The sequence below is a fragment of the Lupinus angustifolius genome, chromosome LG14 (genome assembly GCF_001865875.1).
Source record: "Lupinus angustifolius cultivar Tanjil chromosome LG14, LupAngTanjil_v1.0, whole genome shotgun sequence".
Taxonomy (NCBI): domain Eukaryota; kingdom Viridiplantae; phylum Streptophyta; class Magnoliopsida; order Fabales; family Fabaceae; genus Lupinus; species Lupinus angustifolius.
In genome coordinates, this window is record NC_032022.1 from 15805985 (window position 1) to 15832843 (window position 26859).

Here is a 26859-nt window from a genome sequence, read left to right on the forward strand (position 1 = left end):
ATATATATATATATATATATATATATATATATATATATATATATATATATATATATATATATATATATATATATATATATATATATATATTCTCATACTAAATCTTCTGACCCACGAAAAGGTAACATATGTTACAAGATGATACTTTATTTATTATCGATTAGTTTGTAAGTGAGATATGTCGGATTAGTAGAGGATTTAGTAGGAGGATATAAAATTAGTCTAATATTTTTATATGTTAATATAGGCAGAGAGTGGGGGAGTGTCTTGAAGATTTGGGCATGGAAGAACTGACACACCTTGAGGATGAAATGGACAAGGCTGCAAAGGTTGTTAGAGAGCGCAAGGTGATTGATTATCATGTTCCTACATATACACTAGTGTTTTGGTTTTCTCACACTTGTTAGATTTATCTATCCATATTTTTAGAATTTATAATTTAGTAGGATAATTATATATATACCTGAAAGCTTTTGGTTCATGGACAAAGTACCTTGTTGAAATTTTATATGTTCTTGATTAATTTAAGCTTTGAAGAAGGATTAAGAATGTTTTATCATTGGTGCATGTTTTTCATTAATCCAACACCTAATTTAAGAGTTCAGATACTCTTCATAACAAGATTTTATAACTTTTAAAAATCATTTTATTGAAAATAATTTAAAATTATGATGGCTAAACGTTTCTATGTGATATATGCCACATTTTCCCTCTAATATTAGAGAGATGATCTGGATTTCTAATCTAAGATTATTTCTAGAGTTTGAAATAGTTAAATTTTCACAAACAAGAGGCTGAGATCCTCTTCAATATTAGAATGTAAGGCCCATATTTATTTCATTTTATAATAATATTTTAAAATATAAACCATCAATTCTTTTTAAAGTTCATACGTAACAAACTTATATGATACCAGTAATGAAGATGATACATTTTCACAAGCTAGGAGACCTCTACCCACTTTTGGATTCATTGTCTATCACCCATAGGTTTCTACTTTGAAGAACCACATGGTTTGTGTTCTATTTTATATTTACAAGCTTTTACAAAATTGATCAATTTATTTTCATCATCCATTTTCTTTCTATGTGTGATTGTGGATCCTCTTTGCCAATTTTTTCTTTGAAATGAATTGAGAGTAGCTACTCCTTTTGTCTATTAATATGAGGCTTTATAGCAAATTACTCATTTGTTACTTGTTTTAAGATATTGAACTTACTACACTAGTACAATAACATGGCTAACAAGTTCTTTATAACCATGGTTAACAGTATAAGGTGATAACAAATCAAATTGACACCCAAAGGAAGAAGGTAATAAGCATGCTTAATTAACTTCTTTCAATATTAACAATATTTTCTTCAGTTTTTAGTTGACTTTGTGATTAATGAATTTTTTTTCCTTGGTAGATGAATAATGAGAAAGAAGTGCAACGTAGACTCCTGCGTGACTTGGTAAGTATTTTTGTGCATATGCTTTTATTGAAATTTTGATATAATAAGTAAAGGGATTAGCCCAAAAACATCTCCTGAATTTTGCTAAATTAATTCTCTGAATATTAAAAAGTGTGAACAAGAATCTGAACTTCAATTTTAGGGACAAACATCTGTTGTCCCAAACATGTCCTAAATCTTATCTCAAATCAATCACAATATGTCACTTAGTTAAAAAATTTAAACATTCATGATTTTGTCTATTTTTGTTTCATTATGATTGGTTTGGGATAGAATTTGGGACATGCTTGGGGATTAGATCATCCGTCCCAAACGGTACCAAGTGATCATTCACCATCCATGACATAAACCATCCGTCCCAAAGAGTGTCTCAATCATTGTCCAAGCCAATCAGAGTGCTACTTTTTATAACTTTTTATTTTTAATCACGTGTTAATATGTGATTAGCTTGAGACAGATAATGAGACATTTTGGAGACATGTAATCTCATCAATCCGAAAGCACCCCATATATATTATTATGGTCAAGGTTGTAGTGTCAAAATGACAAATGATATTGAAGCAAAAACATAAAAATAAAAAAAAACATTTGACTTTTCAACTAACATAATATGTTTCTATTGGTCCCGACATGTTTTGGGACATTAAATCTTTATCCGATCTATTATATACTGAGTTTGAAATTGTATACTTAGGATGAAGATCCACGTTATGGAATGGTGGAGAATGGAGGGGATTATGATTCAGTGATGGGATTCTCAAATATAGGACCACGCATGTTTGCATTGACCCTACAACCTAGCCATACTAATAATGTTCATAACGGACCAGGGTCTGATCTTACCACTTACCCTTTACTATTTTAGTAATTAATTAACCTTCCTCACAAATACTACATATATTCATCACTTTCCGATAATAGGACTATGTAATAAGTATTGTTTCACATATATGTGAACCTATGAAGTTGGTATATGTATCCATAAAACACTATCACCAATGCTAAGTTTGGGTGAATTTAATTGCTTATCTGATACTTGTTTAATTAGGTTACTCAAACCATAAATATGATATTATGCTTCCTTTTTATTGAGTGAGTATGCTAGCTAGGCTTGAACATTATTGTTGCTCTTACCTTTATATATAAGACTGTAAAATCCATATATGTATTAAAAATTCATACGTATATACTATTTATTGGATTTCTTTTCTTAAAAAGTTAATAATAATTAAATATCAAAGGTTGATAATATAATAATAGTGTATAAAACTTATATATTGTTAGTACGTATATCTTTTTCTCTATATATAAATGGTAAAAGTATTTTTCCTTTTGGTTTTTTGATGGACTGAACTTCCCTTTAGGTGATCCTCAAATCCAAATATTCTATACCAAAAGTTTTATATGTCTTTATACTAATTTAATGATGTTTTGTCAAATATTAAGTTAGTATGATAATTATTGAGAAATTAAACAAGTGTGTTAATTATTACCGAAGATGTAATAAAGTATAGTTTTTAACATTTAAATACACAACATTCTTGCTTATCTATTGCACTTAGCAAAACCATTAATTCACTAAAATTTAAAACTTGTGCAATTCACAAGTTAATGTTTGGGATTTAGGGGATTTAATTATGGAGTTGATGTATAAAGTGACTGAATTTGTAAACTACATATAGAAAGTAGAATTTATTATAATAAATGCTTAATTTTTGGTAGATGATGAGTCTCGTTGCAACGATAAGGTTGTTTGCCTTGTGACCTGAATAATATGTTTTTAAATATACCTTTCCCAAATCTCAATAGGTGAGGGTCTCGTGCAATTAGCCGCATTTTTTTTCTGTTTTTTTGTAAGGATGTATGCCGCTGCTTCTAATGGTGGGACTTGTGCAGCTACGCATTTTCCTTCCTCATGTTCCTTTTCCTACTGAAGTAGACAACTTCTCAATCCAATTTTTTTTGTAACATGGCAAATTCGTCCCATCCCTGAACATGCTTGTTGCATTGCCAGTGCTAAAATCTGAATCTCATTACTACTACCCTGCATCTTGTATACTCTTTTTGAAACAGAATAATGTTATTCTTCATATTTATCTTGCCATTCATTTTATGCGCTAGTGTAACACCTCAGCCTTAATATGTGACCTTAAGGTCCATACCCTTGCAGTATTTCATTCCCCCTAAAGGGAGCTTCCGCGACTCGAACCTAAGACCTCAGAGACTTATAATCACTAATTTCATTGAGTTGCTACCACTAAGCTACTAAAATTATGACTGAAATTTCTCTAAGGTTTGCACAACTTCCAAAAAACATTCTTGTAATAAAGAACATTATTGTAACAAGTAACAACCTATTTTAAATCATGCAAAAAATATTTAAAAAAACATCATCAAGATAGTGGTCAGAAACCTATAAGCACAAAATGAATTCCATAATGATTTCATACTTGTGGGTGAGGAATAGGAGCACCATTACCTACTCCTTTATATACAGGAGAAGGGTTCCAAATGCTATAGTCTTCCAAATCTTCATTGAGATGATAAAATTCACCACCTTTCTTCATATTTTCCAGTGATGGTGATAAGGATACCATCAATGCTAATGGTGTAGATATTGCTACCATCACAACCACCAATATCTTACTAAACTTAACCATAATTGATGTCATCATTTTGGCTTGTATGATACAATTACTTGTCACATAATCTGGGTTGTTTAATCCTAAGAGAGTTCCATGGTAAATATGATGGATACAAGTTAGTGTTTTAGTTGAAGTTATCTTATGCTCACACCAAATGAATGGACACTCATGTTTCTTGCATGTGTTCCAAAGCAACATATCGTTGGTGCAGACATAAAATATTGGAAGAGTTTAAAATTTATACACGACAATGTCAGTATATCATTCACTGTTGATTTGTAATACTTTTGTTTGAAAGTCAATAGTAATTAACATATTAATAATGAAGATTCGCCGATAGTGTAAAAAACATTTACAACTGTCGTTGTATATATATTAAACCATATTGGAAAGCATATTCAACATGTTGGCTTAAGTTATCATATTATCATGGTAAGTTCACTATAGAATGTCAACCATGGATTTACCCTTACTAAAAAAGAAAAAAAGGAGTATGGTGAAGCCTATTATACATCATAATCTTCTTATCATTGGTGAATATTTATTTTTACCCCTAAATTTATTTACTTTACAATTTTTTCAAGTATTATTAATGAAATTAACATTTATAGACTAATATTTGTCTGCTAATTGGTTGGATTATGGAGGAGAATGAAGGAAAATAAAAAACTTTAGACTCATGGCAAGTGTGTTTCATAGCTTTAAAATTTTTTATTTATCTTCATTCTCTTCCAAAATTTTAAGAACAAACCATAATTTGTTACTATAATAATCTAAATGAAATGATTGGCAATATAATTATTAGATTCACTTTTACATTTTGTTACATTTTAGTAACATTCTCTATCCTAACACAAATAATATCCTCTTACATTTTGAAAACAACCCTGACAGAAATAATATTATTCTAAAAAAGTTAAGAAAAAATGGAAGGATTTAGTTTTGAATTTGTTTAGTATTTATTAAGAGATTGTGAATATGAGGTGGCAAGTGGAAAGAGATTGTGTTGAAGAATGTTTAGAAGAAAACAGCGATCACTTTTCCACCTTCATTCCTCTAACCGTCTCTTCTCTTTCTCTCCCACACACAGAGAGAATCAGAGAAAACGGTTATTCCCTATCTCATTATTTCTTAATCATTTCAATTCATAAACAATGATCATCACATTCATTCCTTCATAATCTATTGATTCAAACTTGTGAATGAAAAAATGACGCTGAATAAAGAAAATGGATTATTAACTTGTTATTGTACCAATTACAAAGGTATATTGTTGTTGTTATTATTATTGAGCATTGTTTAGTACGTAACGATAGGATATATGAGAGAGAAAGGGTTCAGAGAAGAGCACGAGAACGTGTCTCTTTCAAATGCAACAGATGAAGAGAGGATTGTTGTTTCTATCAGAGTAAGACCTTTGAACGAGAGAGAAAAAGCGAGGCACGATGTTTCTGAATGGGAATGCATTTCTAACAACACTATCAGGTTCAAGAACAGTGGCGGCGTTGTCGAACAGCGATCGTTGTCAAATGATGCATATACATTTGGTAATGACACGTTTATTTGCCTCTTATATTGTTGTTTCTATTTGCGCTTATTTGATTTGATTCATCTTATAGAAAGTGTTGTGATAATGTGTATTGGAATAAAAATGGCTAACTGTGTAGCGAAATGAATCATGCTGCATTCGTAGTAAATTTTGTGAAATGGAGATACTCTAAGCGTTCCATTAGTTATGAATCGAAGAAAAGTATTTGCATGCATTAAAAACGTTAGGTTTAGCAAGGTCAATGCATCAGAATGGGACAAATTTTAGGGGACAGTGCTGCTGCAACAGTTGGTGTCGAATTAGGTTTGGGAAAAAAATGTGTTAGTAGCTTTATATGATGGTTACAGTTCTGAAGATTCTGTACTCATTTCTCTATATAAATATCATAGAGATTATTGTATTTATTCGAACTCTTAATACCTCACCTTGAGTATTATTATTCACTCGTATTTCTGTTTTGAATGCCAATTCCTGCTTCTGTTGATTGTTGTATTGGAAACAGACAAGGTATTTGGGGAAAGGAGCACCACAAATCAGGTATATGAGCAAGGGATTAAGGAAGTTGCGCTTTCGGTAGTTAGTGGTATCAACTGTGAGTAATTCTCCTGCCCATGTTTTATAGTGATTATGTTTACTATTGTGCTGGTTGGTGTCTTTTTCCTTATTTATTTTACACTTTTCTCATTGGTGAAACATCATCTCAGGTAGCATTTTTGCATATGGGCAGACAAGCAGTGGAAAGACATACACCATGACTGGAATTACTGAATATGCTGTAAGGGATATATATGACTACATAGGGAAGGTATGAAACTATTTAAATCTCTGTTTAGTTATGCAATGACATGGGTATGATGTTCTTGGTTGTTTCCAAATGATGACATATCCTGCTATGTCTCAGCATAAAGAAAGAGAATTTGCTGTGAAATTTTCTGCCATGGAGATTTACAATGAAGCTGTCAGAGACCTTCTCAGTGCAAATGCTACACCACTAAGAGTCCTAGATGATCCAGAGGTAAATTTAATGGCATATTTTCCCTGTCCTGTTAAGAACTTCTGGTTTTAGTTCATTTCAATGGTTAAGAACCTATTCACCTCAAACAGAAAGGGACTGTTGTTGAGAAACTCACAGAGGAGACTTTGAAAGATAAGAACCAGTTGCAGCAACTACTTTTTATATGTGCAGGTATTGTTGTCTAATTACTTTTACAGCTTTTCTCCTTTTTATTCTTTCTGGTGCTCTATTTCAAGCCATATCTGCATATGTCTTGCAGCTGAAAGGACAACGGAAGAGACAGCCATGAATGAAACTAGCTCCAGATCTCATCAAATTCTTAGATTGGTATCCACTACATCACTATATTACTTAGTAATTGAGAAAAGGAGTCTCTTATTTTATTCCTAAATTATGTTAATCTTGCAGACAGTTGAAAGTAATCCTAATGATTATGCGCGCACTGCACGTTCTGGCACTCTGATAGCTAGTGTGGTATGATCTTTACTCCTTTTTATTCCATGCTGGAGGATATATATTAATACTTGTGTGGTAGATGAAATGAATAAGAGTTAGTTTCTTTGTGCAGAATTTTGTTGATCTAGCAGGAAGTGAGCGTGCTTCTCAGGCATTATCAGCAGGTACTAGATTGAGAGAAGGTAGCCACATAAATCGCAGTTTATTGACCCTTGGAACTGTAATTCGGAAACTGAGGTGAATTTCTACCCAAGTTCTAAAAATTAAAAAAGAAAACATTTAATTGCTTCTTACTCTTTTTAAGTTTGTTTGCCCTGTAAAAGTAGAAAACTGATATAATTTATTTAAAACTGTTGATTAAACATACTCATGCACACATTCTTTTTACAATTTCTGAAGAAAGGAATCCTCATATTAATTTCCGTTTAGTGGTTGATGTTTGGGTGACAATAATGCTACATTTGAAGATCTTAATTCCCTGTTTTTTTTTGTAGTTATGCAAGTCATATTTAAATTTGTATGAATATAAGAAATTAGATTTTAAGGAGCTGTTTTGGAGCATGTATGTTTTATATTTTTTATGCATTTTATAAAGTCTTCTCTTATTGTCAAGTAGAGCATAAGATTTTCAGTTTACAAATTACATTTCCTGCTGCTGCTTCTCTAATTCTTCACTAACTTTTGGTAAGCTCCTTAGTTATGCAGACTGACTAAATTCTAAATCACAATTATTGAATGCAGCAAGGAAAGAAATGGACACATACCTTATAGAGACTCTAAGCTTACTCGCATTCTACATAACTCCTTAGGAGGCAATGCCAGAACAGCCATCATTTGTACCATCAGTCCTGCACGCAGTCAAGTTGAGCAATCAAGAAATACCCTATTTTTTGCTGGTTGTGCAAAACAGGTCGCTACTAATGCCAAGGTCAATGTAATGATGTCAGACAAGGTTTTGGTAAAGCAACTGAAAAGTGAGTTGGCTAGAATGGAGAATGAGTTGAGGAACAGCACCCCAAATACTGCCATACTTAGGGAGAGAGAACTGCAGATTGAAAAGGTAAGGGCAAATTAAATAAAGTATTCTTTTTTTCTTGTTAAGGTTTCAAGTCAAAACCAAATGGTAATTGGAGAAGTATCCCAATAGATGTTTAAGCCACTCAAGACAATGAGGATGGAGATGTGAGATTTATTTCTCAACATTTCTTTTTTTATTTGTGAGGTGTGGGCCTGTGGGGTAAGTAATTATATTATACTTTATAGTGATATGGCTATTTTCATCAAATGTTATGATAAGAAGCTGAACAATATTTTCAATTTTAGTTCACTCTAAAAAAATGCAATCTTGAACCAAGGTGAAAATTATTCACTAGCTTTCCTTGATTTAAAAAGAATCGATAAATGCATATTATACAATTTTCATTCAAATTAGTGTGAGGATAGTTTCATCTACTAAAAAAGGTTCACTTTGCTGCAAGAATATAATACTATGCATTATATGTTTTCACTTCATTTTCTCTAATGTCCTCACCATGATTCATCCACGTTATGAGTAACAGAACAGGAGGAAGTTGTCTCTATTCCCTTTTCATAAATGCTCCATGTGTATGATTATGTCCTAGTTTCTTAAAACTACCATTACCCTTAGGGGTGATTTAGATTAGAATTCATATATAGTTATCTCCTCGCCCTACTATTAACTTGGATCTAAAGTCCAATATACATAGTTTATCCCTTTTCATTAATCCCTTAATTTGAAAACATGCAGATGGGTAAACAAATCAAAGAATTGACTCGGCAACGTAATCTCTTCCAATCTCATGTTGAAAATTTGCTCCAGACAGTCGGCAAAGATTGGCCTATGAGAGTAGATAAAGATTCAGGCTCGGAGTTATCATTTGTTTCTAATAGTCTTAGTCCTGGGACAGAAAACACATCTGAGAATTTGGACAAAACAACAACTACGTTGTCTATTTCGAATGAGCAGCTTTCACAGCAAAGTGAGAGTTTTGAAGGCGACTTTCTTTTGGATGGAAGTCCTCCCGCATTTGTTGGGCCTGACCCATGTCAAGGTTGGGAAGAGATGGCTAGCAGAGCAGAATCCGAAGATAACTTCAAGGAAGTTCCATGTATTGAGATAAAAGAAACGGAAACATATCACAAAACAGATGTTGATACATCCATTCCTGATTTTGAACAAGGAGGAAATACTCCCATGATACATGTAGTGAGTCATGTTGCCTTACATAATAGTACAGATGCTCTGCAGGAAAAAACTCAGGACCTTCATGTGGACCTCTTGGAGAAATCCAACGTGTCTTCTGAACCGGAACCACATATTTTTGCTGCAATGTCATCTTCTCAAACAGATAAGTCGGATCAGGAAACTTCATCACATCCTCAGTTCACTGAGTTAGATAATAGTCAAGATGCTCTGCAACAAAAAAATCAGTACTTTCATCTGGAACTCTCTGTAAAATCCAATGGGTCTTCTGATCCAGAACCATGTATTTCTCCTTCAAGGAGTTCACAAAACAGAAGTAGTCAGCCCGTTTTAGCTGCTATATCTCCTTCTCAAACAGATAAGGTGGATCAAGAAACTTCATCACATCCTCATTTCACTGAGTTGGACCAGAAACTCGTGTCACCTCCTCAGTTTAATAAGCTGGATCAGGAACCTACTTCACATCCTCATTTTCATGAGCCGGAGCTTAAAACTATTTTACCTCCTCAATCTGTTAAGGCATCACATTTTGATGAGCATGAGCTTAAAGCTATGTTTCCTCCTCAATCTGATGAGTCACCTCATTTTGATAAGCAAGAGGTTAAAACTATGTTACCTCCTCAATCTGATGACTCACTTCCTCATTTTGATGAGCAAGAGCTTAAAACTATGTTACCTCCTCAGTCTGAGGTGTCACCCCATTTTGATAAGCAAGAGCTTAAAACCACCATGTTAGCTTCTCAATCTGGTGAGTTGGAGCAAGTATCAGACAAGGGATATTCTAATAGTTTGGTTGGCTTTTATGGCGAGCTATCTGAATCGAAGTTACATGTTATAAAAAGAAAATCTCCCCAAACATATTCCCTAGTTGAGGAGATGGATGCTTCAGTTGAAGAAGAATCTGTTGTGGATTCTGATACCGAAGAAACTGCCAGCATCCTCAATTATGTTACAAAAATGAATGGAAGGGCTAAGACAGCGTCATTGAATAATGAGTTTGATGATCTTATGGTAAGTCGTATTCTGATGCCAAGTCGTATTCTGATGCTGTCTAACTATCTCATAATACTACTTAACTTTAATTGCTTATCAGTTATATGATTATTGGTCAAAAGACAAACCTCCAGATATCACTATCTCAATGCTTAAATATGACATGAATAGTGAGTAGAAAATGTAGGTTGAGTTCCAATTAAGCATGTGTATGAACCATCTTATTTGCCTAAAACCCTTTAAGCTGTTTAACAAGCATATGAAAAGCAAATGTGGGTTTTACTTTGTCAGAATAATTAACAATTGGCATTGTGCATACTTGAGTGATAAATTTGTTAACCATTATTACTAAAAATGATTATTTATAAAATGTAATTTTGTTTCTACGATCTAGTTATGTTTTTATATTTAAGCCATCCTCGTCTAGAAATTAAGAAGTCTTAGGTAATTCTCCTTCTCACCCTTGGATCTTAGGTGAATTGTTAGAATTGTAACTTATGTTTTTATCATATGATCTCAGAGAACCTTCCTGGAGCCTTTACCTGGGTATTTTCTTATTTTTATGCTAGGTGTGTGCAAGGACATATGAAGTCAATAAACATGTGAACAGAGTGAAAGGTATCAGTTTCAATGGAAGTTGGGGGGGTTCAATGCCTTCTGAGCTTGAGAGGAGACAGAGAGAGATAATCGAACTTTGGGATGCATGTAATGTACCATTGGCTCATAGATCTTATTATTTCCTTCTCATCAAAGGTCAACTTTCGGATTCAGTGTACTTGAATATAGAGTTCTGGCGCTTGTCCTTTCTTAAGGACACATATTCTAGTGCAACCAACATTACTGAAAAAGGTCTGGATGTCACACCTAATTCAAGGTAAAATATTTTTATTCATGAGTAGTTTTAACATGCAATCCAGATTTGCTTGCATCTGCAAAGATAATCATAAAATTATATGAATGATTGATTCTCATTGAGTTGTGTCTGGCTAGTTCACTCTGCATGTGTGGAGTTTATGTTTATATTACATGCTTTATGTAAGACATTTGAGCTAGAATTCATGATTGCTTAAATACTTAGTTAGACCATAGATGTTATGAATTAAATCCCAGGCAAATAGACCACATCGACAGAAGATTAAAAAGTAATAGATCCTACCAAGTGGAAATCTCATGCATCGGCCTGCCATCTTTAGAAGTAGTGAGTAGTGTTTCACTTATGAAACCTATTTAGAAATCAAACACACTTGCACACAAAAAAACATAAATAGATAGATAAAGTTTCTCTACTTTTCTGTAATATCCAGTATTGCTTATACTCTTTTCCTCTTTTTACTGGGCAGCCTGAAGGCTTTGAATCGTGAGAGGAAAATGCTAAGTGGTTATGTACATAAGAAGTTTTCGAGGAAGGAAAGAGAGGAACTGTACAAGAAGTGGCGTATTGATTTGAAGACTAAGCATAGAAGTATACAATTGGCATGGCTCCTATGGACCAATACAAAAGACTTGAACCATGTAAGGGAAAGTGCAATGCTTGTAGCAAAGCTGGTTGGTTTTATAGACTCAGGTGAAGCATCAAAGAAGCTTTTTGGATTTGGCTTCTTAGGCAAACTTAAGAGCAGAAAATCTCATGATTGGGAGGACTCAATATCCACTGCTATATAAATCCTTGCTCCAAATTCAGACATTTCAGCGATCACACTGAAATTAGAACAATGAAATTTATATAACACACTCTCTCTAACCATATAAAACCAACAGATCATAAAATGAGTGGTTAAAAACATTTCATTCATTCTTTTATACACAAGGAAAACAAATATCAGTTACCTGTTTCCTGTTTGTGACATATCGGTTATGTGTTCCTATCTTGTGCATAACGCTAAATTAGCGTTGCTGGATTCTTCCATTTCTAAAAAGAATTTACAATGGTAGATATTAACTAATTTATTTTTTATAGTATTTGATGTGCCCAATTTCATTTGATAGGTATTTCACTCATATCTTATAACGAAATTAAACTGAACTCATTTTGCAAGAAAGAAAGAGTATGAATATATATTAAGAGTGTCAATAGCACTGCCTTAAAACTTAACACCTAAACTTTTTATTCATAGAAGTAACAATGTATTAATTTGGAACCAGTCAAAACAATCGGAACACTCATTATTAATTAAGTAAAATCTTCAAATGTAATGTGTCACTTTTTAAATCAAATGAAATTCAATTTAAGTACGAGTGAGCTTGTCTGAATAGTACAAAATTACAAATTGCCAAAATCACTCTTACAAAATCAATCAAATTAAAAAAAAATTGAAAGCATGAGATAAATGGGGTGGCTAGAAAGCATGAGATAAAAAAACTTATGTTACGTGCAATACTGCAATACATGTACGTTTCTGAGCAACAATACAATATATAATAATTTTTTTGTTTTAAACTTAAATATCTCACTTCTTAACTTCAAAATTATGCTTCAATTTATAAAATATGTCCAACTTAGGAAAAAACAATATGTTATAGTTTGTTCGGTTTCAACATCAATCATAAAGAATAATTGTAGTTGAACCCAAAGTGAACATTTTTTTATTACATTTTTTGTACCATCGTTAACAACAGGGCTCGAATATTGTAAAAAAGGGCTAATAAGTGGTAGTCAGCAATCATATTCACTATAAAGTATTAATATTTTTGAGAAAATTATGAGAAAAAATCTATGTGAAAACGGTACAAATTAAATAAAATTTTAGACTGAAATTGATAACAATGTATTTCATGGTATCTATTTATAAAATACTTATAACCAAATTAGTATTCTGATATATATGAAGTATATAATAAGGGAGAGATGAATATGTTAGAAATTGAGAGAAAGGAAGAATGAGAAAAACAGCACCTGATCCAGTAGCAGTGTTACGAGGTCATCGTGCTTCAGTCACTGATATTTGTTTTCATCCTTTTCTTCCATTTCTCTTCTCTGGGTACGCTTTTCCTTCATCTTTCTCTCTTTTTCATTTCTTCTATTACTTACTTCATCTTTCTCTCTTTTTCATTTCTTCTATTACTTACTTACTTCATCTTTCAGTTCTTCTGATGGTGAACTTCGAATTTGGGATACTCTTCAACATTGAACTCTCTCTTCTTCATCCTTACATTCTGCAAACAATGGCATTCTTTCCATTTCAACCACTTCAACTAATCAATTTCTCAGGTCCTTCTTCTTTCTCTACCCCTTTTTATTCAAATTAATTATCACCCTCTTATTGCTATTATCACATTTCAATTACATTATTACAGAACCTTATCAAAAATTACATTTTTTAGCTTATTCTAAATTTTTTTATTAATTAAGCTATTTAACCAAACAGGTAGCACCCCAATAGTATGTAAATGCCAATAGTATTATTTTAATTTTGAGTAAATAAACATTTTAGTCCCGACCTCAGTTTAGTGTTTCAAAAAAAAAAACCTAAAAAGGTCCCAAGAAATTTCAAATATGAGTCAAATTAATCATTTTTAGCATATTTTACAACACTTAATAGGGACGAATTTGATCCAAAAATGACTAATTTGACCCACATTTGAAATTTGTGTACCATTTTTCGTCTTTTTTTTTTTTTTGAATGACTAAACTGGTAAAGTCGAAAAAATATGATGGACTAAAATGAGTATTTACTCTTTAATTTATAAAAAAGGAACTTTTTTTAAAATTAAAATACTTATAGAAATGGGTCCTATATTTTTGTTCAGTATGTTACCCAAATTTACATAGATTCTGTATACATGTAGCCAGGGCAGGGATGGTACTGTTAAAATTTGGGATTTCAGTGATGCTGGTTTGTCCAGGTATGCACTATACATGTATTTTCAGTTATTCAACTTTAGATATATTTCATCTTTTTTTATTCATTTCAATTTTAAGAGGATGGATTTTATAATGGAAGCTACAAACATGTCCTTAATTATGATATTACTTTTGGTTGATCTGCATTGCCCATCTAGGATTCCATTGCTTAAGATAGAGACAAACACTTACCACTTTTGCAAGCTTTCCACTGTGAAGACTCCTTCTGCTTTGTCTAAAGAAGGGAAAGTTTCTGAGGTAGGACAAATGTCTGCTGGTGAAGTTTCAGATTTTGAGAAAGAGGTTTTTGTTGATGCACCTTGTTCTGAAAGATGTGAAGGTTTGTGAGAATTTGTCTAAAATGGGCAGTTTTTATAAACTTGGTACTTGAAAATCCTGTTATTGTTGTACAAATTACAATATTAGAATAGTAAAGGATCATTGAATTGTGATGATTTCAGTACGACCTTAAAAATAAAGAATACGGTAGTTTTGTGCTAACCTTATTACAAACTTTTGCACCATTTTGGATTTCTTGTTAAATTTCATTTTGAACAAGGTCCTCTTGGTCTTTTGAGTAGTTCCAAGATGCTGCAAACGCTTGCACTTTGGAGGTGCTGGTATGATGGACCAAATATGGCATTGGATCTTATAGTTTCTCTGCTGTTCTTCAATTATTTTTACTCCAATACTACTCTATGATTCTTTATAACTTACAAGATTGATAGAACCTCATCGTGTTGACAGAAAATATGCATCATGAAGGGCTACAATACGTGGCATTATCAGGGGAGAACTCTTCTATGGTTGGTATCCCTTTCAAATGTATATATTTTGTATATCTTTGTAAATATATTCTTCTCCTCTTTTCATGGCCAAATTATGGAGGCTTATGTTCATAAGTTCTATCCTTGTTGAAGGTTGAAATTTGGGATCTCAAGTCAGCTGAAAGATTTGTACAATTCCCTTCAAATATCCCTAGCAACTCTTCAAGTGTTCGCAACAATGGCAGAGGTTTGTTTCTGGTCTAAATTATTATTAAGATTCGGTTTTCTACCATCCGTATTTGAAACCTCATTTCTCTTGTTACACAGTGCTATCATATACTTATGATACTCACTCTATCATTTAAGTAGGCTTCCCATTACACTTTGTGTTGTTACTAGAGAAAGTAAAAGACTAGCACCATAGCATTTACTGATTTTCTAATTTTTTTCAGACTAATGTACTTTGACACACACACGTATAATATTACATTTTCTTGCTTATAATTACAGGGATGTGCATGGCACTTCAATTGTTTTTACCATCTGAATCACAGGGATTTCTAAATGTCTTGGCTGGGTATAATCCTGATCCTATTTCTTCTCTCTGCTCCAGCTGATGTTGTTGTTGTTATGGCTTATAAAATTATAATGCATTGATCGAAGTCTAACTGACATGATCACTAGAGTCAAGATTGTTTGGCTTTTGGTCTGGAACTTTACACATAAATTTCTGATTTCTCTGAACTGTAGAGCTAAGCCGATTTAGCATGACTACCTTCTCATTATCTCTTAACCTATGTTCTGAGTTTTGCAGATATGAGGACGGTTCCATGCTTTGGTGGGATGTACGGAATCCTGGAGTTCCAATGACTTCGGTGAAGTTCCATTCTGAGCCAGGTATGGAACTCGGTATCCTTAGTTTTCTTGTTGCTATTATTTAAATAAAATTAAGTAGATAACTTGTCATTTTTTCAGTTCTGAGCGTCTGCATTGACGATTCTTGCAACGGGGGCATCTCAGGAGCAGCTGATGACAAGATTGTTATGTACAGCTTGCAGCCTTCTTCGGTACCTTCATTTATTTTTATTGTTTTCCACTGAACAATGAAACATCGACTCCTTTGAATTGTTAAGTTTTTTATCTATAATAAGTTACAATCTTTATGTTGATAAGAAACAGGAAATAGTAGAACAGTTAAATTAATTAAATCTGTAGGTCGTGCTTCAAGTCAGTGTCCATGTTTCAGCAGTCAAAGTTTATATTCTTATTCTCTCTCTCTCTCTCTCTCTCTCTCTCTCTCTCTCTCTCTCCCTCTCTCTCTCTCTCTCTCCGGTTTTTACAACACTAATGACTACATACACAGACATATAGAGCGATGTGCACTATTGCGTAGAAAAACCTAGATATCATTCCAATAACACAACAGAAGCCATTAGTCACCATGCTTAAAGGAAGCCCTCACTTGGATGTTAAATCATTCATATTAACTATAGGTTGTTTTTCACTTCTCATAGGTATTTGGTAATAACACATTTTGAATGTTATATGGATTGTTGTTGCAGTGAGTTTGTCTCAGCTAAAGTCGGGTATGGAGATAGGAAATGATAATTAGCACTTAGCATGAATGTATTTCATGATTGTTTCCCATAAAAAAAATTCTTATAATGGTTTTTCAGTTTGCAGCTCAATACTTGCTCCATAATTTTTTTGCTCATTTTTATTATCTATTGTATGTATCATTTTGGCTGAAGGGTGCATGTGTGGTAAAAAAAGAAATCAGTTTGGAGCGACCTGGCATCTCCGGCACCGCAATTCGTCCTGACGGAAAAATTGCTGCAACTGCTGGCTGGGATCACAGGTTTCTAATGCTCTATCTTTTTTTTACTTGTTTGTAAGAATTTGACATGTCTTGATTTTATCCAAAAATAGAAGAAAAAAGCATGGCTTGATAAGAAAAGAAGCAGAAAAGTTTACTTCATTTTAGTTGTCTGTGTATCTGTTGAAGAACTTTGTTAGGATAAATTGTTAGTTTTCTTTGCTATCTCTTTATATTTTCCAAGAGGTCGTGAATTTAAATTCTTGAAATAGTCTCTTCGCATATCGGGTATGACTGCGTACATCTACCATCCTTACTAAGTGGGAGCCTTCCATTCAGATTTTTTGGTTTAACTCTTGAGGATTTCTTGTCCTTTTGCAATTGTTGGTGGCTTCTATCTATGTATATTCTTCTTTTGTCCAAAGACCATCAACCCTAGTCTCTCTCAGGGCTAGATACCCTTTATTTTGGGACCACATCTGCTATCCTATTTTTTGTACCACTACATGTACCGTCAATTTCGATTGGTTGAAAAAAATTATTTAAATTAAAGTTGTAATTATTAAATATTTTTCTGACCAATCACGTCTTATAGCATATGGAGGGACACAAAGTTGTGGTACAGCAGATATGCTCGCCTTTATCTTTTATCAGGATATGCACATCATGCATGCTATTCTTCAAAGACAACACCTTTCTTGTGTCTCTTTGGTACAAATCCTTATCCTTCTTTATCACCTTATTTGCAGAATAAGGATATATAATTACCACAAAGGAAATGCTTTAGCAATATTAAAGTATCACCATGCCACGGTAAAGTCATTGTTTTCTATATCCTATTATGCACATGAATTAAATATTATTGCTCCATGCATTTTTCTGATCTCTTATGATGTAACAATTCATTGTTTAATTAACATGTATTAGTTATTTAGTGTATTAATATTATCTATGTTGCAGTGCAATGCTGTAACATATTCATCAGATTCTAAACTTATGGCCTCTGCTTCTGAAGACACAACTGTGGCACTATGGGAATTGTATCCTCCTAGAGTATGAAATTTGATTTTATTTAATTTCTTCAATGTCAATAATTATCTATATCATCAATTTGTAAATATTTCCTTCAACCTCTTGCAATGTAATAATTAGTTTTTTTTACATGTATGTTATAATTGTTTTATTTGACCAGAAATTGAAGTTAGATTCATCTATTATATCATTATATCTAAATTCTAGACATTAGTATTTGCTTCTCTGTCTTTTTTGAAATTCTCCTTTTGCAACCAATTAATGGGTGGGTGCATATATAGTCTGAAGCACATATTCGTCAAACACCCTCATGTGTCAGCGTCCGACACGTATCCGACACGTATCCAACACGGATATGCTTGGATTCGCAAAGGATACGTATACGTAGAGTATCCAAAAATAAAAAATAAAAAAATAAATATTAAAACACGCATCAGATCCGTCTTCAATAAAATATAAGATATATAGATTCATTTTTCAATAAAATATATGACATGTAGATTCATTTTCAATAAAATAGGATAAAATAGATTCATTTTCAATAAATACCAACTTATTTAAAGACCACAAAGACTTATACCAATATATTGTCACACTGTATTGATGGTACTCTTCAATCCACAACTTATTTTACTTTGGATATTTTGATTTACACTTATAATTTTATCATATTTTATATGTTTTTATTATTTTATATGCGTATACCTAAATGTATTGTATTCTATGTTTTAGAAAAAATGCATGTCACATGATGGATACATATCATATCCGACATATGTACTGATATATGTATCCGTGCTTCTTCATAGCATATCCACACCTTCTAGCTTTTATTGTTGAAATGTAATAAGCTTCATGTCTACACGTCTCAGCTAACAGCTATCTATATTATTGCTTTCAATGTTGAACTTTAGCCAATGTATTTGTGCTCAAATAATGATGCAGATGTTATAGATAAATGATTATTACTTTGGTCCCAACAGAAACATTTTTTATTTAAAAAATATCTGCAATACGCTACAAGTACTGCGAATTATTCCATACATGTATACTGGGTCAGATGAGTAGTTATAGTGTATCTTCAAAATTTTATATGATATAGATAAACTTGATTTCTATAACACAATATTATTTTCGGTTGATTTCTTCCATGAAAATCCCTTTCATATCTCAAACTTCTTATAACAAAAGGATGAGATTAATGATAGTATAAACTTTACTTTTTCAATTATGGTTGCCAAAAAGGACTCTCATATATATTCATATCAACATCTATTTTAGTGGCAATAAAACTAGTTAGAACACCTACTTTTATTCAAAATTCTTTCACAATCATCTTCATTGTTTTTTTATATTTAAAATTATAATGCCCATAACTAATATCGGACATGTCCTACAAAATTGAGAGCTGACCCTAAAAGTTAGGGATCCTATGCAGTTGCTCACCCAAAACATGCTTCCAAATGGTCTACTATATTTATAATGTTCATTCTCCAAACACTTGAGTAGCGCACGTTTCTTGCTCATCTTTATTTATAATGGATGAATGACTCAACAATAATATCTTATATAAATAAGTTATCACTTACCTTATGAATAAAGAATTAATATTTTTCGACTTCATGGTTATTCATCCAGACAAGTGTTTAATTTTCTCAATAATCAAATATTTGACTTTTAGACCTGAAGATCGGTAGGGTCTTATACTCTTATATAACTAAACATCACATACTCAACAAAAATATGATGTCATCATTATATTGTATACTTGAAAAATGATGGTTGGCAATCTCTAAATAATTTGATATTAGCCAATGTGATCTAATTCATTGAGTGGATATCTAATTTTGTTCCCTCCATATTATCATCAACACCAAATTAGTTCCAAAGAATAGTTTATATTTAAAGTACTCAAAAGTTAGGGTAAAATTAATTATTTTTTGGATAAATTTTGATGAAACAAAATAGGTTTTTAGTTTTTACTTCATATTATTTGATGCATAAAGTACTATAACTATTCATTAATTATGATTAAATCATTTTAGCTAAAGGCCAACCACTCCTCCATTAGTCAAGATATGCGACTTGTAAGAATTAAATCCATGACATAAAGGGTTGCATTTTTCTCAAGAAAGATGTATTTTTTTTTCTCAAGAAAGAAACACAAATCCAAAAGCATGCTCAACTTCTTGTTTTCTTGTGCTAACATACACAAAATAATTAAATAAAGGAGAGAAATGTGGCAGGTTGATACATTCATAAATTCTGAAAACAAGATGCTTTGACAAAAAATGGTAAGAAAAGTTCTTGTAGAGGACCTGTCCCTTTACAATGTGACTTCTCAAGCTAAGGCACTCAAAGATGGTTACATATATGTTATCACATAAATTGTGTCGCTGTATGTGTTATTAGTTATGATTGGTCAGAAAAATAATTAATTATTATTTTTTAATTTAAATATATTTTTTAATCAACTATATGCTAGTGGTATATGCAATAACACAACTTGTATATCAGCAAATGTGCTTCCCTCAAAGAAGAGAGAGACCCGGCTACGCTTTTGCAATCACAACTCAAACAAAAAATTTAAGAATATGTATTTGCTATTTAAGAGTATAGAAGCGTATGAGGAAGGACACTTTTCATTAATGGAGAGACAAATGCATATTTTTTGTTTGTTTTTAATGACAAAAATGTGATTTCATTATAATCAAAAGGATATATGTGTAATTGAAAGTTACATTTCTCTTTACTTTTTGAAGTATTTGTCTCTTCATTAACGGAGAAGATCCTAACTCAGAAGAAGCCTATAGGTGGAAGGATGGACTGCCATAACTAATGGAGATTCTCTTTGGTATTGAAGAGTCCAATATTAAATGAGTATTATGATATATGTCAGTTTTTTTTAATGGTTATGATTTAAATTATTTTTCAAATAAAAATAAAAAAAATTATGTTGATATGGCATTTCATCTCTGATTTTCTTGTAGATAAGGTTTAGGTTTAAAAAAATCAATATGAAAGACTCTAACTAGCTTAAACATTTTTTTGTGATGACATAAGTTTAGAAATATCATTTATAAAATCCGAATTAAGACAGCAACTAACTATTCAACACCATATTTAGATGATCATTATATCATCTTCTAGTTATGTGGAACCTACAAAATTGAAGCGTGTAAAATAAGAATTCAAATTTTCCTTTTCAAGTTTTGTGCCCGAAACTCAAACCCAGGTCCTCACTATGTTTTCACTAATCTGGAATCATATTTTCATTATGCTGTTAAATGTTTTTAGACATTGTTTTATAAAAGATGAGGTTGTCTTCTATATTAGGTGAGACTTACCATTATTGTGAGTAATGATAAACATATATGATTATCCACATGTTCAACATAGTTGATATAGATAGTCACTGTTTTGATGTTATGGGTTTGATTATATTCTTCATGTGCATGTAAAAGACATATATAATCTCATCTATGCTTCATAATTGATTAACATAGATTGTCGGCAGAAAAACACACTTGCTGCACGAAACGGTAAATTATGTCTAGGAATATTTGACAGAGTTGGATATTGGCATTATAACGGTGACAGACCAATGAAAACATGTTATGTCAATTAACAAATAAAACATTTATTTATTTTCCAGTTTTTGCCCATATTATTGGTTCAAGATTTTTTTTTCATTGGCAAAATAAGATTATATTAATAAAAGATAATTACAAAGGGAAGAATAAAAAATTAAAACCAAACAATGACATGAACCTATTACATATTGGAATTAAGGCAAGATATTAGATTAGATACTCAATCTGAGTAAGAAAAAAATTATTGCACATCTGACTATTAGTCCAGAGTTAACTCTTGCAGCTTCAAAAATCTTCTTAAGAGAATGTCTAACACTATTGAAAACAAAGTCATTCCTAGAAAACCATATAGCCCAAGTTGAAGCTAACCAGATGATACTCCAAAGATTTGAACAATTGTTGTTTGAAAGCATACTCATCATACTCATATGAGTAGTGAAGTGGACTATGGATTGGGAAGGAAGCGTTGTGCTGAAGTTCAACCAATTATAGAGAAGCTGACAAATCAAATATGTGACATTGCAAGTAAAAAAAAGATGATCAGAAGTTTCTGCATACTCGTTGCAGAAAGAGCATAAAGGACCTTCTCCATGAAATAAAGGAACCTTCCTCTTGTGAAGAGCGTCTATAGTAGAAAGTCTATCCTAAAAAAGTCTATAAGAGAAAGTTGTAACTTTTAATGGAGCTTTTGTTTTAGAAAGGAGACCAATATATCTTTATGATTTATATTCACGCTGTAGGTAATAATCACTATAGTGAATATAAATCATTCACAAAATTATGATGAGTATAATTGTTCAGAAAACTTTCATATATCTGGTCAAAATTTTCCTTTAAACTTATGCAACGTTACTCAGAATGCCGAGAAATTTGTGAACCTAGTCAAATGAACGAAACAGCTAGACAAGTAGACAACAACCGAAACAAAATCTGAGTCTATCTTTCAATATCCAAACTACCGTATAATCACCCATAAAGTTTATATTCATAATTTCATATTCATTTTCATAACAAGGATGAACTGAATCAAGTCATTTCATTGATTATGTACCGGAAAAAACAACACGGTGTACTAAAAATATGAAACAGCGAATACATTTTTAGTCGTATGCACATGCACCTTCAGAACATAAAATATTAGAAAAGTTTATATACCCATATTTTAAAAAAGGACAAGCTTCTACCAACCATTTATTCTAATCTAGCAACGTCAACTATAGTTTTAACATTAATTTCACCTGATACTGATGAACGATAATATGAAGATAGTAAAAGATTTTTCGATGTAAATATATTTTTGTTTGAGATAAGAAATCACCGACGGAACATTTGAAGAATGGAAGTGATGAAGAAAAGGAAGCAACAATAGAATAAAATTTCAAGGGATTAAGACTTTTTGATAGGGCTGGAAACGACCCAAAAACGAGTTGAACTAGAGTTTAGTTCGATAAGAATTTGTTTAATTTGAAACTCGACTTGAGTTCAGCTCAATTAAAGTTTATGAATTGTTCAGCTCAACCCAAATCGATTCATTTGAACAACTCAAATAATTAGTTCATCTTAAAAAATTATTGCACAAAGTTATATAAAAATATTCTCTATTTATATATATAATAACAATAAACATAAAATTAATACATGAATCATAGTATAATAATACACATAAAAAGTAGTTTATATATATTGAGTCACATCATGAACCTAACGAGTCGAACTGTATCCAACTTAAGTTTAACTCATTTATTTAACGAGCTCAATTTTTAGTTCAAGTTCGTCTCATTTAGTTTATAAATTAAGTTTATCGAACTAAATAATAAGTCCAATTTTAAACGAATACCAAATTAGTTCGATCATATGCTAGAATTTATCCATATCTTAATACTACAAAATTACAATTGACAATTAATAATGCCACCCAAAAGAAAGTTGAATGCTACGCATGTCCAAATTTGACATCTATACAATACTACTGCGTGCATACCTTTATTATTGAGTTTCATATATCAACAACCTTTAAGTTAGTAATAATAATAAAGCTTTTAGATTATAATGAGAAAAATAAAGACAACCAAATAAGCTTTAGACACTTCACCAAAATCCTCTTCCAAAAAAACTGCACATAGAGAATAAGTCTCACGCGTTCCCTTGCGTGTAGGAGAGGCCTTTGTCTACAATCCTCACCATTATTTAAAGCACTTGGAGCCATATCTCACTTACCACTTCTCATCACTGTTCTCTATAATTCATTTCTACATTGAGTTGTTATTACTAAACCCATAACCATGTCTTGTTCCCCTTTTCTTCTTCCTTTTCTCCTCCTCCACGTCCTCCTCGCCACCACCGTGGAAGCCGCCGGTGGCAATGGAGAATGGAATCTTCTTCAGAAAAGCATTGGCATTGTTGCCATGCACATGCAGCTACTACACAATGATCGTGTGGTTATTTTCGACCGAACCGATTTCGGTTTATCAAATTTAAAACTACCAGGTGGAAAATGTCGTAACGATCCAACGGAGTTAGTTGTTAAAACAGATTGTACCGCTCATTCGATCGAGTACAACGTTGCAGTGAACAAATTCAGAGCGTTATTCGTTCAAACAGATGTGTGGTGTTCTTCTGGTTCAGCAACACAAGACGGAACACTGGTTCAAACGGGTGGGTTCAATGATGGAGACCGAGCCGTTAGAACCTTTAAACCATGCCCTACGTGTGATTGGCAAGAAACTAAGCTTGGCCTTTCAGGTCGAAGATGGTATTCAACAAATCAAGTTTTGCCAGATGGAAAACAAATAATTATCGGAGGAAGAAGACAATTTAGCTATGAGTTTTACCCTAAAAATGACGCTGCATCCAACACCTTACACAATTTACCGTTTTTGTCTCAGACCAATGATGCTGCAGAGAATAATCTTTACCCCTTTGTTTTTTTAAACGTCGATGGTAACTTATTCATCTTTGCTAATAACCGCGCTATTCTATTTGACTATCGTAATGACAAGGTTGTTAGGACCTACCCTACGATCCCGGGTGGGGATCCTAGAAGCTACCCTAGTACTGGCTCAGCGGTTTTGCTTCCATTGAGGAATCTAGAAGCAAAGAATGTTGAAGCTGAGGTTTTGATATGTGGTGGTGCTCCCAAAGGGTCTTACCAAAATACCTTCAAGGGTGTGTTTACGGGGGCGTTGGACACGTGTGCGAGAATTAAAATAACCGACCCGAACCCGAACTGGGCTATGGAGACTATGCCAAGTGGTAGAGTCATGGGTGATATGGTAACTCTACCAAATGGCAATGTTTTGATTATTAACGGAGCAGGTTCAGGTAGTGCTGGATGGGAATCAGGCCGAAACCCGGTTCTAAGCCCAGTTCTTTATAAACCAAATAACGCGGCCGGTTCTCGGTTTGAGCTACAAAAACCAAGTGCCATTCCAAGAATGTATCATTCCACTGCCGTTTTGCTTCGTGATGGTCGTGTTCTTGTTGCTGGGAGCAACCCTCATATTGGTTATAATTTTACCAGCGCGTTATTCCCAACGGAATTGAGGTTGGAAACGTTTTCTCCATCATATTTGGAACCTGGATTCAACAACGTGCGTCCCACAATCTTGTTTCCTGCTTCACAATCAAAACTAACGTATGGTCAAAAGATAAAAATACGGTTCCACGTGGCAGCCACGTTGGTTAAAAATGCTGTGTTGGTAACAATTTTAGCACCACCTTTTACTACACACTCTTTCTCAATGAATCAAAGGTTGTTGGTGTTGGAACCCAATGTGTTTAATGTTGTTGGGAAATCAACGTATGAAACTGAAGTTACCACTCCTGGTTCATCAACTCTTGCACCACCAGGTTTTTATTTAGTATTTGTGGTTCACCAAGATATACCTAGCCAGGGTATATGGGTTCAGATAATGTGATTTTTATTTTATTTTAGGGATTTGTGTTTTCTATTTATTATTTATTGTTTGGAATGTAACTGAACAAAGATATGTACAATGGCATTAACTTCATTTGGGAAAATAAAAAAACATATAAAAAATAAAGTTATTATTATGGGTGCTTGTAATTTTAAGAACGCAGTTTGTAATTATAGTTTATAGTTATGAATTCTTTGCTTTTTTCATAGCCACTTGTTCTTTATTTGTTGTCATTGTCTAGCGATTGTGTTCATAACTAACAAGTAACAATACTAAGTAAAAGACGCTATCTATTTTTGTATAAAATAAGTTTATGTTTATTTTATCGATTCAATAATTTAGATTTGTTTTTTTAATTCTACGACGTACAAGTTATTGATTATTTCGAATGCATTTATTGGACGTTTAAATATTGTTTTCAAGAATAGAATGTATCTATACAGATCTGATCTGAAAAGGCAGATTCATCCTAGGTTTAGATATAAAAAATAACGTTGACAGCAAAATTTACTTTTATTTAATAATAACACGTTTGTATCTATGGTGCTAACATGTGTTATAAAAGTATAAAAATACAAATATATATGTGTTGATTAACCTTACACCACATATCTACAAGTAGAACCAACCGAAATTAATTGTGATGGTACAAGATGATCAACCACCCACAGTACTAAACTACTAATTCGAGCTAATGCAATAAACTAATTATAAACCCTGGTTCTCTAAACGCCAATCGTGAGTGAATAATATTTTCTTTTTTATGTATCTTTTTGGTACCTCTTTTGGTCCAATGTAACTAAGAGCCTTTAATTTAATTAATTAAGTAAGGAAAAATAGTGAAAGGTGGATAGGATGAATTTGTTCTGTACCATTTATCTGGAATGAAAAGAAAAAATAATTAATCATTTAAAAGGTCAAAAGTTGTTATCGTTTGTTGTCATTTCTTGCTGTTAATAAATATAATAGTTCGGTTTTCTAAAAGGACAAGAATATATTTTCATTCCATATTCGTAAGCAGTGGGATGAGATGACATTGATATCCTGACAGAAAATAATATAAATAGAAAAGCAACATAACCTCATATGAAGAATATTGGAATGTGACTCTAAACAATATTAGATATTGTTATATTGACATGGTGCCTAGAAAGGATTATTTAATTTATAAATGAGATATTTCATATCTGAAGAAACTATCTTGTCTGTTTTTCTCTTACTATATCAGGAGTCATTTAAATATTAACTCAACCACTCATTGTTTGTCTTATTTTTTAGTAATTCAAATTTTAACTGTGTATTTTCCCAAAATTTTGAATAGGTAAATAGGTAATCTTGGAAACCTATAAATATTATTGTTGTTTTCATTATTTCTTATACAACATGGAATGGAAATATGAGCTCTTAAATAGTTGTGACGTTCAAAACCTTCTTCAAAAAAGGGAACAGGAGATAATATTCATAATTAATATGAAAAACAATAAAAATATGGGATCACAATTATAATTATCAATAACCACATAGAAACAAAACAAACAAATATTTTCTTAAACCAAT

At 32.3% G+C, this 26859-nt stretch overlaps 3 protein-coding genes and 1 pseudogene across 3 annotated transcripts; all 4 read left to right on the forward strand.

Annotated features, from left to right (window-relative positions):
• On the forward strand, nucleotides 248-2537 carry LOC109326946 (floral homeotic protein DEFICIENS-like; the record flags this gene model as incomplete). The annotated part of the gene is given in 4 exon segments (XM_019559878.1): nucleotides 248-347; nucleotides 1272-1313; nucleotides 1410-1454; nucleotides 2149-2537. Coding segments are annotated over 4 exon segments (358 nt in total), but the record flags the coding sequence as incomplete, so codon positions are not given.
• Nucleotides 5310-12290, forward strand: LOC109327193 (kinesin-like protein KIN-7F). The gene is made up of 12 exons (XM_019560261.1): nucleotides 5310-5646; nucleotides 6151-6240; nucleotides 6353-6453; nucleotides 6550-6663; nucleotides 6753-6834; nucleotides 6923-6990; nucleotides 7072-7137; nucleotides 7232-7356; nucleotides 7861-8179; nucleotides 8888-10354; nucleotides 10906-11210; nucleotides 11677-12290. The coding sequence occupies exons 1-12, from the start codon at nucleotides 5421-5423 to the stop codon at nucleotides 11996-11998; spliced, it is 3285 nt and encodes a 1094-aa protein (XP_019415806.1). The 5' UTR covers nucleotides 5310-5420; the 3' UTR covers nucleotides 11999-12290.
• On the forward strand, nucleotides 13190-17921 carry LOC109327194 (annotated as a pseudogene).
• Nucleotides 23604-25339, forward strand: LOC109326990 (aldehyde oxidase GLOX-like). Its single transcript, XM_019559947.1, has one exon. It carries the CDS (start codon nucleotides 23668-23670, stop codon nucleotides 25300-25302), a length of 1635 nt encoding a protein of 544 aa, XP_019415492.1. The 5' UTR covers nucleotides 23604-23667; the 3' UTR covers nucleotides 25303-25339.

Coding starts and splice junctions, on each gene's coding strand:
- LOC109327193 (XM_019560261.1), top strand. CDS start 5,421: ATGAGAGAGAAAGGGTTCAGAGAAGAGCACGAGAACGTGTCTCTTTCA. Junction 6,835..6,922: donor ACTACTTTTTATATGTGCAG/GTATTGTTGTCT, acceptor TATGTCTTGCAG/CTGAAAGGACAACGGAAGAG. Junction 7,138..7,231: donor GCACTCTGATAGCTAGTGTG/GTATGATCTTTA, acceptor TTCTTTGTGCAG/AATTTTGTTGATCTAGCAGG.
- LOC109326990 (XM_019559947.1), top strand. CDS start 23,668: ATGTCTTGTTCCCCTTTTCTTCTTCCTTTTCTCCTCCTCCACGTCCTC.